The sequence below is a fragment of the Mastomys coucha genome, unplaced genomic scaffold, assembly GCF_008632895.1.
Source record: "Mastomys coucha isolate ucsf_1 unplaced genomic scaffold, UCSF_Mcou_1 pScaffold5, whole genome shotgun sequence".
Taxonomy (NCBI): domain Eukaryota; kingdom Metazoa; phylum Chordata; class Mammalia; order Rodentia; family Muridae; genus Mastomys; species Mastomys coucha.
In genome coordinates this window covers 54219100-54234115 of record NW_022196911.1, presented here as the reverse complement: position 1 = coordinate 54234115, position 15016 = coordinate 54219100, and the positions used below count along the sequence as shown (strand labels likewise).

The 15016-nt window shown below is 51.4% G+C and overlaps 1 protein-coding gene across 19 annotated transcripts in view; it reads left to right on the top strand.

Moving 5' to 3' along the window:
* The window catches only part of Obscn (obscurin, cytoskeletal calmodulin and titin-interacting RhoGEF), a 147538-nt gene that overhangs the window by 64131 nt on the left and 68391 nt on the right, over positions 1-15016 (top strand). For all 19 annotated transcript variants that reach the window (XM_031354168.1, XM_031354166.1, XM_031354173.1 and 16 more), the window contains 13 exons: positions 7-273; positions 471-740; positions 1335-1601; positions 1693-1959; positions 2044-2310; positions 3193-3465; positions 4711-4977; positions 5124-5390; positions 8655-8927; positions 9387-9653; positions 10452-10718; positions 10815-11078; positions 11326-11589. In XM_031354168.1, coding sequence (XP_031210028.1) covers positions 7-273; positions 471-740; positions 1335-1601; positions 1693-1959; positions 2044-2310; positions 3193-3465; positions 4711-4977; positions 5124-5390; positions 8655-8927; positions 9387-9653; positions 10452-10718; positions 10815-11078; positions 11326-11589 — 3480 coding nt within the window. The remainder of the gene's footprint in view (positions 1-6; positions 274-470; positions 741-1334; positions 1602-1692; positions 1960-2043; positions 2311-3192; positions 3466-4710; positions 4978-5123; positions 5391-8654; positions 8928-9386; positions 9654-10451; positions 10719-10814; positions 11079-11325; positions 11590-15016) is intronic.

The following is a 15016-nucleotide window of genomic DNA, read 5'->3' as shown; positions in this document are numbered from 1 at the left end:
CCACAGAACTGCCTGTGACCCTGCTGCGCCCACTGCGGGACAAGATTGCCATGGAAAAACACCGTGGTGTGCTTGAGTGCCAGGTGTCCCGGGCTAGTGCCCAGGTGCGGTGGTTCAAGGGCAGAGTCGAGTTGCAGCCTGGGCCCAAGTACGAGGTGGTCAGTGACGGCCTTTACCGCAAACTGGTCATCAATGATGTGCAGCCGGAGGATGAAGATACTTACACCTGTGATGCCGGTGATGTCAAGACCAGTGCCCAGTTCTTTGTGGAAGGTATGGGGTAAAGGTGTGGACAGCCTTCCTGGGTTTGTGAGGGGGGTGTGGGATTTGTGGTTTCTGTAACTTGCTCTGGAGGTTCTGGAGGCTGCTACCTCTGAAAAGGGGTCTGACTGGGACACCCAGGCAGTGGGAGGGGAGCCCAAGTCCTCCTGTAGAGTTCTACTGGTACCCAGACAGCTCTCCATCCACAGAGCAGTCCATCACTATTGTGCGGGGGCTGAAGGACATGACAGTTATGGAGCCTGCCCCTGCCTGGTTTGAATGTGAGACCTCCATCCCTTCTGTGAGGCCACCCAAGTGGCTCCTCGGTAAGACTGTGCTACAAGCAGGGGCAAACGTGGGACTGGAGCAAGATGGCACCGTGCACCGGCTGACACTGCACAAGACCTGTTCTACCATGACCGGGCCTGTGCACTTCACCATCGGCAAGTCCCGCTCCTCTGCCCAGCTTGTTGTCTCAGGTGAGAATACAGTGTGGGACAAAACTGAGGTTGGACACAGCTCAGAGATGGGGGTAGCCATAGTTTAGGGTCCATGGGTGGACATGGCTTGGGGTTGTGGTTTGCTATGCCTCAGGGGTGTATAAGTTAGAAGTGAACAGGGCACACTACAACAGGACACAGGAGAAGTGACCAGGCATAGATGGCCCATGCCAAAGTAACAATACTTGTGTTCAAGGCTGTGGGTAGGCAATACTCAGTGGCTTCACAGAATGTGTAGCAGAACATGGGCACACAGTGGCACATGGGTGGGCTTAGTGAGAGCTGGCATGGGGGCCAGGGCTGTGGTCAGAAGTCTGACAGGTAGGATCTGGGCTTTCAGGCATGGTTAGGGCTATGGGCCAGGGAAGCATGGGATAGTATATGTTGGCTGGGACAGCTGTGAGCTGGCAGTGAGGGGCATGTGGAGCACCCTAACCCTAACCCTAACCCTGAAATAGAGGGTCAAGCACACTGTATGGGCTGTGGATGCAAATGGCTTAGAACCTAGGTGAGATGGGGTGGTCTGGTTCTTGTGGCTCCCAGCCTTCCTTGCCTTTGTATTGTTCCCTGCAGACATTCCTGTGGTACTGACACGGCCTCTGGAGCCCAAAGCAGGGCGTGAGCTGCAGTCGGTAGTCCTGTCCTGTGACTTCAGGCCAGCCCCCAAGGCTGTGCAGTGGTACAAGGAGAACACACCTCTGTCCCCGTCAGAAAAGTTCAAGATGGTGCTGGAGGGCCAGATGGCAGAGCTGCGCATCCTCCGGCTCACTCCAACTGATGCCGGGGTCTACCGGTGCCAGGCGGGTAGTGCCCAGAGCAGTGCCGAGGTTACTGTGGAAGGTAGAGAGCTGGGAAGGAGGGCAGTGGACCCTACTCCAGGGCAGGGGGTGGCTGGTAACACAGTACTGAGGTGCTGGTGTGTACTTTGTAGCTCGGGAGGTGACGGTGATTCAGCCACTGCAGGATGCTGAAGCCATGGAGGAAGGCCGGGTCTGCTTCTCCTGTGAGCTATCCCATAAGGACGAGGACATCGAATGGTCACTCAATGGTGTACCCCTGTACAATGACAGCTTCCACGAGATCAGCCATGAGGGCTGTCTCCACACATTGGTGCTGAAGAGTGTCCGGCAGACTGACACAGGCACTGTGTGCGCCACCTCTCCCAAGGTGTCTGTTTCTGCCCGGCTGGTGGTTAAAGGTGAGAAGACCTGTGGAATCCGTGGGGTGCCCTCCCCCCTGGGCGGGCACAGGCTCCCCTCACTGGCCCATGCCGTTTCTCCAGCAAAGCCAGTGGTGTTCCTGAAAGCACTGGATGACGTATCTGCCGAAGAACGTGGCACGCTGACCCTGCAATGCGAGGTCTCCGACCCTGAGGCACAGGTGGTTTGGCGCAAAGATGGTGTGGAACTGGGCCCCAGCGACAAGTATGATTTCCTACACAAGGCAGGTGCTCGAGGCCTTACGGTCCATGACCTGAGCCACGAGGATGCTGGACTGTACACCTGCCAGGTGGGCAGTAAGGAGACCCAGTCCAGGGTCAGCGTGCATGGTGAGTGGCCAGGGCTTTTGGTCAGGATAGGTCTTTTCCCATCTAGAGGCTCCAGGCTGCTCTTTTGGAGCTGTTCTGTGTTTTAAGCAGACACCACAGAAGTTGTTTGTAGCACCCAGGGCTTAATGTGACCCTTTGAGATTCTGGGAACAGGCAGATGGGTCAAGGGGCAATTGTCTACAGATCCTCACAGTGCAGGGCTGGTATGGATTTGTTCAGAGCCCTGATGTTTGCTTGGTACCATGTGTTGGGGTTGAAAGGAAATCAGGCAGGCACGTGTGAGGCCACTAAAAGGTGTGACTAGGAGACAGCCTTAAGAGGGTTTCCAGGCCAAGGGCAGATGTCCTCTCCTGCAGGTGAACAGGCTACAGGTCATCTATGTTCCTATTCTTTACAGAATGTCCCTAGGTTCACATTTGCTGCCCCACAGAGCACTATTATTAAGAGACTGGTCCCTTTGAGCACACATCTTTTTCAGCTTGGGAAGCTGCTCACTGGCCTGGCTTAGGTCTGGTATCCCAGCTTGCAGGAGCTAGGTTAGCAGCCTGTTCATCCATGATCCCTCAGAGGCTCTGTGGCAGCCTTAGAGGAAGGGAGCCCAGTGAACTTCTCATAGGACTAGGCTTGCTCTTCTTCCTCCTCCCAGCCACCTTGATCGCATAGCTCTCAATCATGCAAACTCCAGGGCATGGACAGCTTGAAGGGTGGCTTTCAGTGCCAATTCAATGATGGCATACATTGTCATCAGGTATGGAGCTAGAGACAGTGGGAAACTTGGCCCTACAGTGACATGGCCCACTCCACTGCCTGGTGTGGGACACTACTGTTCCCTCAGCCTGACATCTGTGGACTGACTGGTGACCTGTTTCTTATGTCCCCTAGATCTTCATGTGGGCATCACCAAGAGGTTAAAGACGGTGGAGGTGCTGGAGGGAGAGAGCTGCAGTTTTGAGTGTGTCCTTTCCCATGAGAGTCCCAGTGACCCAGCAGTGTGGACGGTCGGTGGGAAGACAGTGGGTAGTTCTGGCCACTTTCAGGCTGTTCGGCAGGGCCGCAAATATACCCTGACAGTCAAAGATGCTGCTCTCAGTGATGCAGGAGAGGTGGTCTTCTCAGTGTTGGGCCTCACATCCAAGGCCTCGCTCATCATCAGAGGTAGGTGCTGTGGCTGAGGCCAGGAGCCTGAAACTGGGGTACAATTGAGCTGGGGTGCTTCTAGGAACCATCTTCATATCATGGTGGGGACTTGAAATATCTGTTGGGAGTGCTGGGGCAGGGAATTTTGGTTATTGAAGGGAGTGATATTCCTGCCTGAGCATCTTTTGAGTTCCTAGAGCAAGCCCAGAATTCTGGTCTCTCATTCATGGTCTGACTGCTCTCAGTCCATGTAGTTCACTCAGCCAGTCTGACACTTAAGCAGAGGCTGGGGAGGCTGGGAAGTAGCCTCTGATGTCTTGAAGCTTGTGCTTCTGACACACTTGGTGCCCATGGGTGGATCTGCGCAGGGACTAGCCAAGCGGAGGCCATACTCTGGGTATGAGCCTTGAATGAGGTGTCCTTCGAGCCCATGCTTCGTAGGTCTCAGCATGAGAGTGAGGGCTTGCTTCAGAGTCTTGAGCCTCTAGGACTCTAAGGAGTCAAGGATTAGATAGAGGTTGTGTGGTTTTGATATCTAGAGAGTTCATGTTCCCAAATGCCTGTCTTTCTCCTCATCCTGAGGCTATTTATTTCTTCTTCTTTTTCTTATTTTTGTTTTTGTTTTTGTTTTGTTTTGGTTTGGTTTTTCGAGACAGGGTTTCTCTGTGTAGCCCTGGCTGTCCTGGAACTCACTCTGTAGACCAGGCTGGCCTCGAACTCAGAAATCCACCTGCCTCTGCCTCCCAAGTGCTGGGAGTAAAGGTGTGCGCCACCACTGCCCTCTTTTTCTTATTTTTTATTTATTATTTTCTCATACAATACATCCCAATCACAGCCTCCCTTCCTTCTACTCTTCCCAGTCCCCTGCCTCCTTTCGACCTCCCCTTTCCTACAGACTCACTGCTCCTCTGTGCCCCTTCAGAAAAGAGCAGGTCTCCAAGGGGTATCACCCAAATATACAATAACAAGATACAATAAGACTAGGCACACACCTTTATGTAAAGGTTGGATGAGGCAGCACTATAGGGAGAAAAGAGTCCCAAGAGCAGGAAAAAGAGCCAGAGCCAACCTCATTCCCATTCTTAGGGGTCCCACAAAAAACCCCAATCTGAACAACCACAACCTACATGCAGATGGCCTAGCACAGACCCATGCAGGCTCGGTGACTGTCATTTCAATGCTGGGGGCCATTTTTTAAAAGGACTTCGCAGTGACGATGTGGCCAAGGGTGTGCCTCATGGGGAGCATCTCTGCTTATTCCAGAGAGGCCAGTGGACATCACAAAGCCCCTGGAGGACCAGCGGACTATGCTTGGGGAAGATGCGATGCTAAGCTGTGAGTTGTCTAGGGCAGACACCTCTGTGCGCTGGCTGAAAGATGGGAAGGCCATCCGGAAGAGCCAGAAGTATGACCTGCTCAGTGAAGGCACGCGGGCTGTGCTGGTTGTCCGAAAGGCCTCGCTCAAGGATTCTGGGGAATACACCTGTGAGACAGAAGCTTCCAAAAGCACTGCCAAGCTCTGTGTAGAAGGTAAGCACACTGCCTACTGCCCTGCCATGCATGGTCTCTTCTGCAGCATGCCTGGGGCTGCCCCAAAGCCTCAGTGGAAGTGATAGAACCTGCCTGGCCATAGGAGCTTTACACTCCCATCCCTACCTGTCTCTCCCTTTACCCAGAAAAGGCAAACCGGTTCACAGAAGAGCTAGCTGATCTGCAGGTGGAAGAGAAGGGCAGGGTTGTGTTGACATGCAAGACAGAGCACCCAGCATCCGTCGTGACCTGGCGCAAAGGCCTCTTGGAGCTTCGTGCCTCAGGGAAGCACATCCCCAGTCAGGAGGGCTTGACCCTGAAGCTCACCATCAATGCCCTGGAGAGGACAGACAGTGACACTTACACCTGTGACATTGGCCAAGCCCGGACCCAGGCCAGGCTCCTCGTCCATGGTGAGGCAACTCTTATTTAAATGCTGCTTTTGGCTCCTTAATGGGTGTGCTGTTCAGCCTTGTCTGAAGTAGACCATGGAAGCTCAGAAGTGCTTAGTCATCAGGACTCTGCTCGCCCTAGCCCAGCCCAGTCTCTGATTCTCTAGGTCTAAGGGTAGAGCAGGTTACCTGGGCACCTCGGGCTTTCCTAGTGTGACCTTCTGTGAGGCAGCCAGTGGCCTGGCTTCATTTATAAAGTGGATACTTGCTGTGTATTCTGAAGCATCCAGGCCTCTACTGAGTCCCAGGTGGTGTGTTCTAATATGTGCTTGGACATACCGTGTGTAAGTTATTACAGAGGGAGACCTCGACCATGTTTGTTGGCAACTAAGGAGCTTTATGTGTTTCCAGTGGAGAACTGGCTGTCTGTCAGTATGGCCAATATTGATAGTGTCAGTTTAGAAGGGCTAGAGACAGTGTTGTTAAAGAACAGTCATTCCACTGGGAGTGCATGGCATGGAAATGCAAAGCCAAGGTGCATCCCAGAGCAGGGAAGCACAGAGGAAGACGGGCATGAGTCTTGTGGGCACAGAGCTCAGCATTTCTGTAGACATGGGGTGGGGGCTGGTGTCTGTGGTTGCTGGGGTAGCCTTGCTGGGCAGGTGTTTATCCACAGCCTCTGTTCTGAATTGCTGCAGAGTTCAAGAAGGTCAAAGGTAAACTTTAGTATGATCTGTGCCTATAGATAAGGCATGTGGACCGTGGATGCATGTGGAACAGGAGGGGATGTCTCTAGTGTTTGTGTATACCAGGCAGAGTTCTGTCGGGTTTGATAAGAGTGATCTCAGCAAAATTTACAGTTTGTTGTTGATGTTTTCTTGGTTCATTTTTTGCTGTCTCTGTTTGTTCTCACTTGTGAAATGCTATTCCTCTCCAAAATGCAGGGTGAGCTTTTGTCCTCTCTAGTTTGTAGAGAAGGGAAGTGGTGGGACGTGTCTTGGTATCAGAACATCGGTAACAGTGGCTCTCCTGACCATAGCCTTCACCCAGCTCTGCAGTCCAGGGTTGGAGTCTGGCATGGGGTTGACTGGAAACCCTTCCTGAGAGCTGTCTTCAGGGAATAACATTACTCATGTTTCTGAGAAGCCTTGGCATCGATAATTAGAAATAGCAAGAGTTGGCCCTCCATATTTGCAGGTTCTGCATGTTCAGATCTAGCCCCTTGCTAATTAGAAACATGTGGAAAAAGAAGTTGTGTGGCTGGGGAGATGTCCCAGTTGTCAGAGCCCACGTAAATTCGGGTATTTGAGACCCACAAGTAATTCCTGCTTGGAAAGGCGGAGACAGTAGATCTCAGAGCAATCTGGCTATCAAGACTAGCTGAATGAGTGAGCTCTGGGCTTGATTGAGAGACCCTGCCTCATTGAATTATATGGAAGAGTTATTAGGAAGATTCCTGACATCAGCCTTGAGCCTCTACATGTGTGTGCACACATACATATGTGCTTCCACAATGCAAATACTCATGCACACACACCCAGGCACATAGCACACAAACAGAAAAAAAAAAAAGGCTCTATGGCTGTGATGAATACAGACTTGTTTTCCTCATTGCTACTCCCTGTATAATACAGTGTAACACCACACTGAGCACATCCATTGCATTGGCTATTTAAAGCGTACCGGCAGATGTATGCCAAGTGTAAATACTTCACTATTTTTAATATGGAACTTGAGTGCCCTCGAGGTTCCAGACTAACTCTCCATTGAGACTATGGAAGGTAAAAGAAAGTAGGAGGAGCAGAAGATCAAGATCATATCAAGTTCAGGTTTAGCCTGGAATACAAGAGACCTTGTGTCAAAAAAGAAAATCTGCAAAGTGTAGACCATAAGTATGAACTGACTGGCCTGTGGATGGAGCAGAGCCATTCTTTGTGTGACAGCCTGCTGATCAGAGCAATTTCTGTCTGTCCCATCCAGTATTGGGGTCTTTCAAGTGGAGCCCTTCCTTCAATGCATTTGTGGGTGTAATTGTGTGTCTGCAGGATCCATGTCGATTTACCGTTTTTAATTCAACAACAACAAAATGTTTCTAGGGATTTGTGTGCGTGCATGCATGATTGTGTTTGTGTGTGTGTGTGTGTGTGTGTGTGTGTGTGTTTGGGTGTCTGGGTGTGAGCATGTTCACATGAGTGCTGGCACCTGAGGAGGCTAGAGGCCTTGCATACTCTGTAGCTAGAGTTGCAGATGATTGTGTTAGGAATTGAATTTGAGTCTTCTAGAAAAGCAGTACCTGCTTCTACCACCAAGCCACCCCTCCAGCCCTCAATTTAAATTTTAATGTAGGCATAGGTCTCTGCATTTATTTTAATTTTTTCATTTTTTTAAAAAATTTATTTATTTATTTCATGTATGTGTGTACACTATTGTTGACTTCAGACACACCAGAAGGGGTCATAGGATCCCATTACAGATGGTTGTGAGCCACCATGTGGTTGCTGGGAATTGAACTCAGGACCTCTGGGAGAGCAGTCAGTGCTCTTAACCGCTAAGCCCCTATTCAATTACTATGTAATATTTGGATCTACCCGTGATACAATGTGATAACTGTGTATGTTTAGGTAGCATGCAGTGAATCCAATCAGGGTGCCAGGCATTTCCATACGTGAGCAGTCATCATTCCTTCATGTGGTGAGGCTTTAAGCTTTCCCTTGGGTCTTTGAAATGCAAGTGAGCTAAGCCAGGTACACAGATACAGGTGCTACAGATTCTTCACATTTGTGGATGCTGAAAAGTCCATCTTACAGAACCAGAGAGGAGAATGGAAGGGGCCAGATGGATCAGGAATATGAAGGCTGGAGTCAGTTGAGTCTTTGCAGCACAGTAGGGTACTGGTGGCCTCTTTGCATCCATCTGTGATCTGTAAATGTGAGGTATGAACTATACTGTACTGTGGTGAGCGCGGCTGGTGTACGCAGTTTTGGGAGCAGGCAGCCTATCTGTTAGCAAGCCCAGCTTAATACAAAGGGCAGGAGAGAGTGCATGAGCTTCAGCAGGCTGTGGGCCTTCCACTAGCTTCGCAAAAGGACTTCAGAGAGGGATATAGGTCTGGGACTCAGAGGCTGACTACAAAGGACTACATGGCCCAGATCGGCTTTCAAGTTTCACTGACAAGAAGTAACATAGACTACTTGCTTATGGCCCCACTAAAGGTCTTGGGTGAAGTCATTTCTTTGAGCCTGGCCCTAAGCTACAAGAGCTCTGACTTGTCCGTTTGCCTAACAGGCCAGAAAGTGCGAGTTATTGAGGACCTAGAGGACACTGCTGTCCAGGAGGGCTCCTCTGCCAAGTTTTGCTGCCGCATCTCCCCAGCTGACTACAGCCCTGTGCACTGGTTCCTGGATAAGACCCCCTTGCACAGCAATGAGCTGAACGAGATCACTGCCCAGCCTGGAGGCTACCATGTGCTCACCCTGCGGCAGCTAGCGCTCAAGGATTCAGGCACTGTCTACTTCGAGGCGGGTGACCAGCGGACCTCAGCTGCCCTGCGGGTGACTGGTGGGTTTTGTGTCTAAGGGCCATCCATGATGGGGACACTACATGGCCTAGAAGATCCTTGAAGAGGGGCAGGTGACAGCTCCTTCGTGAGCCCTGTCTAGTGCACAGTATGGTCCTGGGGCTCACTGGAAAGGCAAGATTAGCTGTCAATGGCAAGAGGGTCTCTCATCCCAGGGAGGTAGCCAATGGCATGGGGGTCTCCTACCTCAGGGAGCTGATTCAGAAGACTCAGTTGAGTTCCTTCAGAATTAATTTCTGAATTCAGAAATTGAGGGGGGATGTTATCATTGTTCAGAATGGAAGCTGCACAGAGCCTGCCTTGTGCTCTCAGCATTTCTGTCTGGCTCTAGCCTGAGGGAAAATGCAGATACTGATCAAGGTCTTGCATGGCCCACTGTGTTAGTCCTCTCATAGAAGTACCACTATCCCAGTTACCTTACGCTTTTCTCTATCCTCCAGAGAAGCCGAGCATCTTCTCTCGGCCGCTCACAGACGTCACAGTCACAGAAGGTGAGGACCTGACTCTTGTCTGTGAAACCACCACTGTGGAGAGCTCTGTGCGCTGGACCAAAGACGGGAAGACACTCAGGCCATCGGCACGATGCCAGCTAAGCCATGAAGGCTGTCAGGCCCAGCTGCGCATCACTGGCACTACCCTACAAGATGGTGGGCGGTACAAATGTGAGGTTGGCGGAGCCTCCAGCAGCTCCATTGTCAGGGTCCATGGTGAGTGCCAGGTGGTTCATGTTTGGGGCAAGAATGAAAATATGTTCACATGCAGCAGGAGGCAAGGGGACCCCAGAGCAGCTTCTGGTTCCTTTCCTCCATCTCCTTCTGCTGTATAGGGCACTTGGCTTCCTTGTATCTCAGAGTCTCTACTGCCCCAATAGCCTTCCACCCTCGCTTGAGCTCCTGATCCTTGCTTGTGGCCCATTCCTGCATTGGCTTTTGGTGGACCCCTCTGGAGTCCCTTTTCCTGCCTGTGGCTTGCCTCTATCTGGACTGCCCTAAGCTAGCAGCACAGACAGGCAACTTGCAAAATGGGAGTCTGTTGTCCCCATTGCTGTGTAGAAAGAATGAAAGCAGGAGGTTAAAGTCCTTGAATGGGTAGCCTCTGGGGGTCTGTCTTCTTGGCTTTCAGAGGCCATCTTTTCTGTGACCTCAGAAGGTATTCCTCTCTGCTGATATCCCAGTTAAGGATGGCAAAGCAGTGAAACAAGGGCTCATTCCAACAACCATATTCTATTTTATCTCCTTAAAGTCTACAATGCCAAACAATCACGTTCTGAGACACCCCCTCCCCCCCAGCTAGGGCTTCAATGTCTGAACTTTTGGGGGACACAGTTCCCACTGTAATACTTCGCCTTTATGTCCATCTAGTCAATGCCCACCTTTTTCATTTACCTACCATCAGACCTATCTTTCCCAGAGGTCATTGGGTCCTTGCCACTGGCATCTGGTCCCCTTCTGGACACCAGGTGGGGTCCTCCTCCAGGAGACTGAGCTGACTCTGTCTGTTCATAGCTCGGCCAGTGCGGTTCAGGGAGTCCCTGAAGGACGTGGAGGTGCCAGAGGGCAAGGCTGCCACACTGTGCTGTGTGCTGTCATCCGTGGCTGCACCTGTGGAGTGGCGTCGTGGAGATGTCGTCCTGAAATCCAGCAACAAGTACACCCTGCGGCAAGAGGGTGCTGTGCTGGAACTGGTCATCCGAGACCTGCAGCCCCAGGACAGTGGGCAATACTCATGCTCCTTTGGGGACCAGACAACTTCAGCCACACTCACAGTGAAAAGTAAGTGTGCCTGTGCATACTGTGCTCAGGGCCCCATGGGAGCCTCAGCCTGGTGCAGGAGAATAACGGTGTGCTCTGTATTGGTGCCTGTTGCAGCCTCCTCTGCCCAGTTCATTGGAAAACTAAGAAACAAGGAGGCTACAGAAGGGACCATGGTCACACTGAGGTGTGAGCTGACCAAAGAGGCCCCCGTGGAATGGAAGAAGGGAACAGAGACCCTGAGCAATGGGGACAAATACAGCCTGAAGCAGGATGGAGCTGTGTGTGAGCTGCAGATCTGTAGTCTGCTTGTGGCAGATGCAGGGGAGTACTTGTGTGTATGCGGACAGGAGAAGACTTCAGCCACTCTGACTGTCAAGGGTAAAGAGCATGCATGGCTCCCCCCCTCCCCCATGTCTGTGAACCTACTGTGTATCCCACCTTACTTCATGAGTCATTATATATATGAAACAGAAAATACCAGCATCAGCAGCTGGCTTCCCACTCCTGAGTGCTGGTGGGTTCTTTCCTGTATTCTGTCTTGTTCCCTATCCTGTCCTATGTCGCGTTCTATCTTCCCACACTCTGTAGCAGATCTGATGCTCCAATCTTTGTCTTACCCTCCTAGCTCTGCCTGTCCACTTTATCAGAAGGCTCAGGAGCAAGGAGGCCACAGAAGGGGACACGGCCACACTGCAGTGTGAACTGAGCAAGGCTGCCCCTGTGGAGTGGAGGAAGGGAACAGAGACCCTGAGAGATGGGGACAGATACAGCCTGAAGCAGGATGGGGCCGTGTGTGAACTGCAGATCCGCAGCCTGGCTGTAGCAGATGCTGGAGAGTACTTGTGCATGTGTGGACAGGAAAAGACCTCAGCCACACTGACCATCAGGGGTAAAGATCACGTGTATTCCTGTGTGTGGGTGCCCCTGTGTGTGGGTGGCTCTGTGCCTAATCATCTTCCACTGGCCTTTCGTGATATTCTGTGTCTCACCTTTATCCCATTAGCTGATGTTTCTCATACTTGTATGGGACCCACTTTAGATGCCAAAAAACAATGGAGAATTGGGTGTTTCTTAACCTCAGGAGTGTCCTGGCTGGAATGAGTGGTGTGTGTGTGTGTGTGTGTGTGTGTTCATGCAACCAATTACAAAGATGTAATTATAAGTCCTGGGGGCACACCAGGAAAAGGGGGAGGCAGGAAATGGAGGAATGGCACACACAACAGAGACACAGGGAGGACAGCCTTGTCTTGTGCCTGACTGTGAAGGTAAGGGTTCAGGTAAGTATCAGGCAAGGTCTGAAAGTCCTCTCCTTAGGAGTCAGATGAAGGTGGGCCACCACCCCATGGGAGTCAGGATGGAGGTGAGGGCTTGTCTTATGGTGGTGAGGAGATGTGAAGACAAGTCAGTGGGGGTGAGCCTGACGCTCTTCTCCCTGGGCTTCCCCTGGTCAGTTCTAGATCTTGCCACTGGAGAAGGGTTTGCTGATCCTGCCTCTCACCACTCTACAGGTCCTGTGTTGTACATGTAGTATCAGTGGCTCACTTTTGTCTATGGCTACAGAGTTTACTAGTGTTTGTGCCTGTGTATCCCTCCCAGTTGTGGATAATACTTCACAGATGGCTAGAGGCCTGGGGAGGGCATTTCAGGGGGTAAAGTCACACTGTGGAGTGTGAATGGAGGAAGGAGCCTCCCTGGAGTGTGCACAGAGCAAGGAGCCTCCCTGGAGTGTGAACAAAGCAAAGTGCCTCCCTAGAGTGTGAACGGAGGAAGGAGCCTCCCTGGAGTGTGAACAGAGGAAGGTGCCTCCCTGGGGTGTGAACAGAACAAGGTGTCTCCCTGGAGTGTGCACAGAGCAAGGAGCCTCCCTGGAGTGTGAACAAAGCAAAGTGCCTCCCTAGAGTGTGAACGGAGGAAGGAGCCTCCCTGGAGTGTGAATGGAGGAAGGAGCCTCCCTGGAGTGTGCACAGAGCAAGGAGCCTCCCTGGAGTGTGAACAGAGCAAGCAAGGCCTCTCCCTGGAGTGTGAGCAGAGTAAGGAGCCTCCCTGGAGTGTGAACAGAGCAAGCAAGGCCTCTCCCTGGAGTGTGAACAGAGCAAGGTGCCTTCCTGGAGTGTGAACAAAGCAAGGAGCCTCCCTGGAGTGTGCACAGAACAAGGCATCTCTCTGGAGTGTGAACAGAGCAAGCAAGGCATCTCCCTGGAGTGTGAACAGAGCAAGCAAGGCATCTCCCTGGAGTGTGAACAGAGCAAGCTGCCTCCCTGGAGTGTGAGCAGAGTAAGGTGCATTCTTGGAGTGGAGAAAAGCTTTGGAGATCAGAGATGGAGGCACTCACAGATTGAAGCAGTTATGATATATGGTGCCTTGTAGCCTGGCTGCAATGGATCTTGGGAATTCTCATAGAGGCACTGGCAGCAACAGACCTTCCCAGAATGGCCTACTGGAATATGCTCCTGAGTCACAGTGTGTCCAGGGAACTGGAATACTTATCTTGTATGACTGGTGACTGGTGACCTGGTGTTGAGTCAGGAGTCCTCGGAGGGCCTGAGCACCTCCGCGCAGGGAAGCAGATGGAATGTCCAGACATTGTTGGAGGGCTCTGGGTATCCTAGAGAGCGAGGATGGGATGAATCTCTTACAGGTGAAAGAAGCTCTTGTCCTGGGCTGTGCTCTCACATGAAGAACTGACTACTGAGGGCACTGGACAGGAAGTTATGGTAATGCCTGGTCATCTCTTCATCCAGGCTGTGGCAGGTGACTCCTATCACCTGCACAAACACGGGAAACATTTGAATGAAAACCAGCTGCCATGTGGAGAGACCTGGTGTCAAAACGCAGAGGCATTCATACATTCCAAAAATGGCAGAAGGGTGCACCTGAGGCCTTTCCCATGGCTGCAGAGTTAGAAAGAGGTCACAGGAAGACACACTCCCTATTCCCAAACTCCAGGATATGCTGTTGATGGCTGAGGTATGGAGGGTCCTGGCACCAGCTGCTTTCAAAACTGGGTCTCTCCCAACAAGAGTGATGCACACAGATGCCTTGCCTAGGCCTTTCAAGACCGCTGCTTTTCCAGAAGCTACCCTGGACCATAAAATCCTAAGGATACTCTGAGCCACTGTCCTTAAAGACCTCCAGGCACACAGAGATGGACATTCAAGAGTACTCAGTCTTGGCCTGGTAGCCAGAGGAAGTCTCCAGCCTTGGCAAACAAGAACCGGTTTGTCCCTCCTCTTCTCTGTGACTGCTTCCCACAGAGTGGCTGAGGACAGGTATTCATCTGGTCCATTTGTTCAATCATGAGTCTCTGCCTCTAGTCACACACAGGAGAGTGTGCCTGCACTGTGGAGATGGGGCCAGAGCCCTGTGGCCACCTACCCCAGGCTGAGGCTTGTGACTTCTTCCCATCCAGCCAAGCCGTCCCTTCTTCCAGGTCTATTCTGTTCTGAGAAGTGGGGCTTGCTGTGACTGCCCTGGGGGAAGGGCTCAGGCACCCCATGTGCTCAGCACAATCAAAATGATGGCATAAGAACCACTGAAGTGGAGTACTACTCAGCTATTAAAAACAATGAATTTGTGAAATTCTTAGGGAAATGGATGGATCTGGAGAATATCATCCTGAGTGAGGTAACCCAATCACAAAAGAACACACATGCCATGCACTCTCTGATAAGTGGTTATTAGCTCAGAAGTTCAGAATACAGGAAGAAGAACCCACAAACCACAAGAAACTCAAGAAGAAGGAAGACCAAAATGTGGACATTTCATTCCTTCTTAAGAGGGGGAACAAAATACCCATGGAAGGAGTTGCAGAGATTAACTATAGAGTAGAGACTGAAGGAAGGACAAGCCAGCCTAATATAGCTATCTCCTGAGAGGCTCTGACAGTACCTGACTAACACAGATGTAGAAGCTCACAGCCATCCATTGAACTGAGTACAGGGTCCCCAATGAAGGAGCTAGAGAAAGGACCAAAGGAGCTGAAGGGTTTGCAGCCCCTTAGGATGAACAACAATATGAACTAACTAGTACCCTCAGAACTCCCAGGGACTCAACCACCAACCAAGGACTATACATGGTGGGACTGATTGTTCTGGCAGCATGTGTATAGTAGAGGATTGCAAAGTTGATCATCATTGGGAGGAGAGGTCCTTGGCCCTGTGAAGGTTCTATGTCCCAGTGTAGGGGAATGCCAGGGCCAATAAGTGGGAGAGGGTGGGGTGGCAAGCACAGGAAGGGGGGAGGCAACAAGGGTTTGTTCTTGTTGTTTTTGTTTGTTTGTTTGTTTTTTGGAGGAGAAACTGGGAAAGGAGAAATCA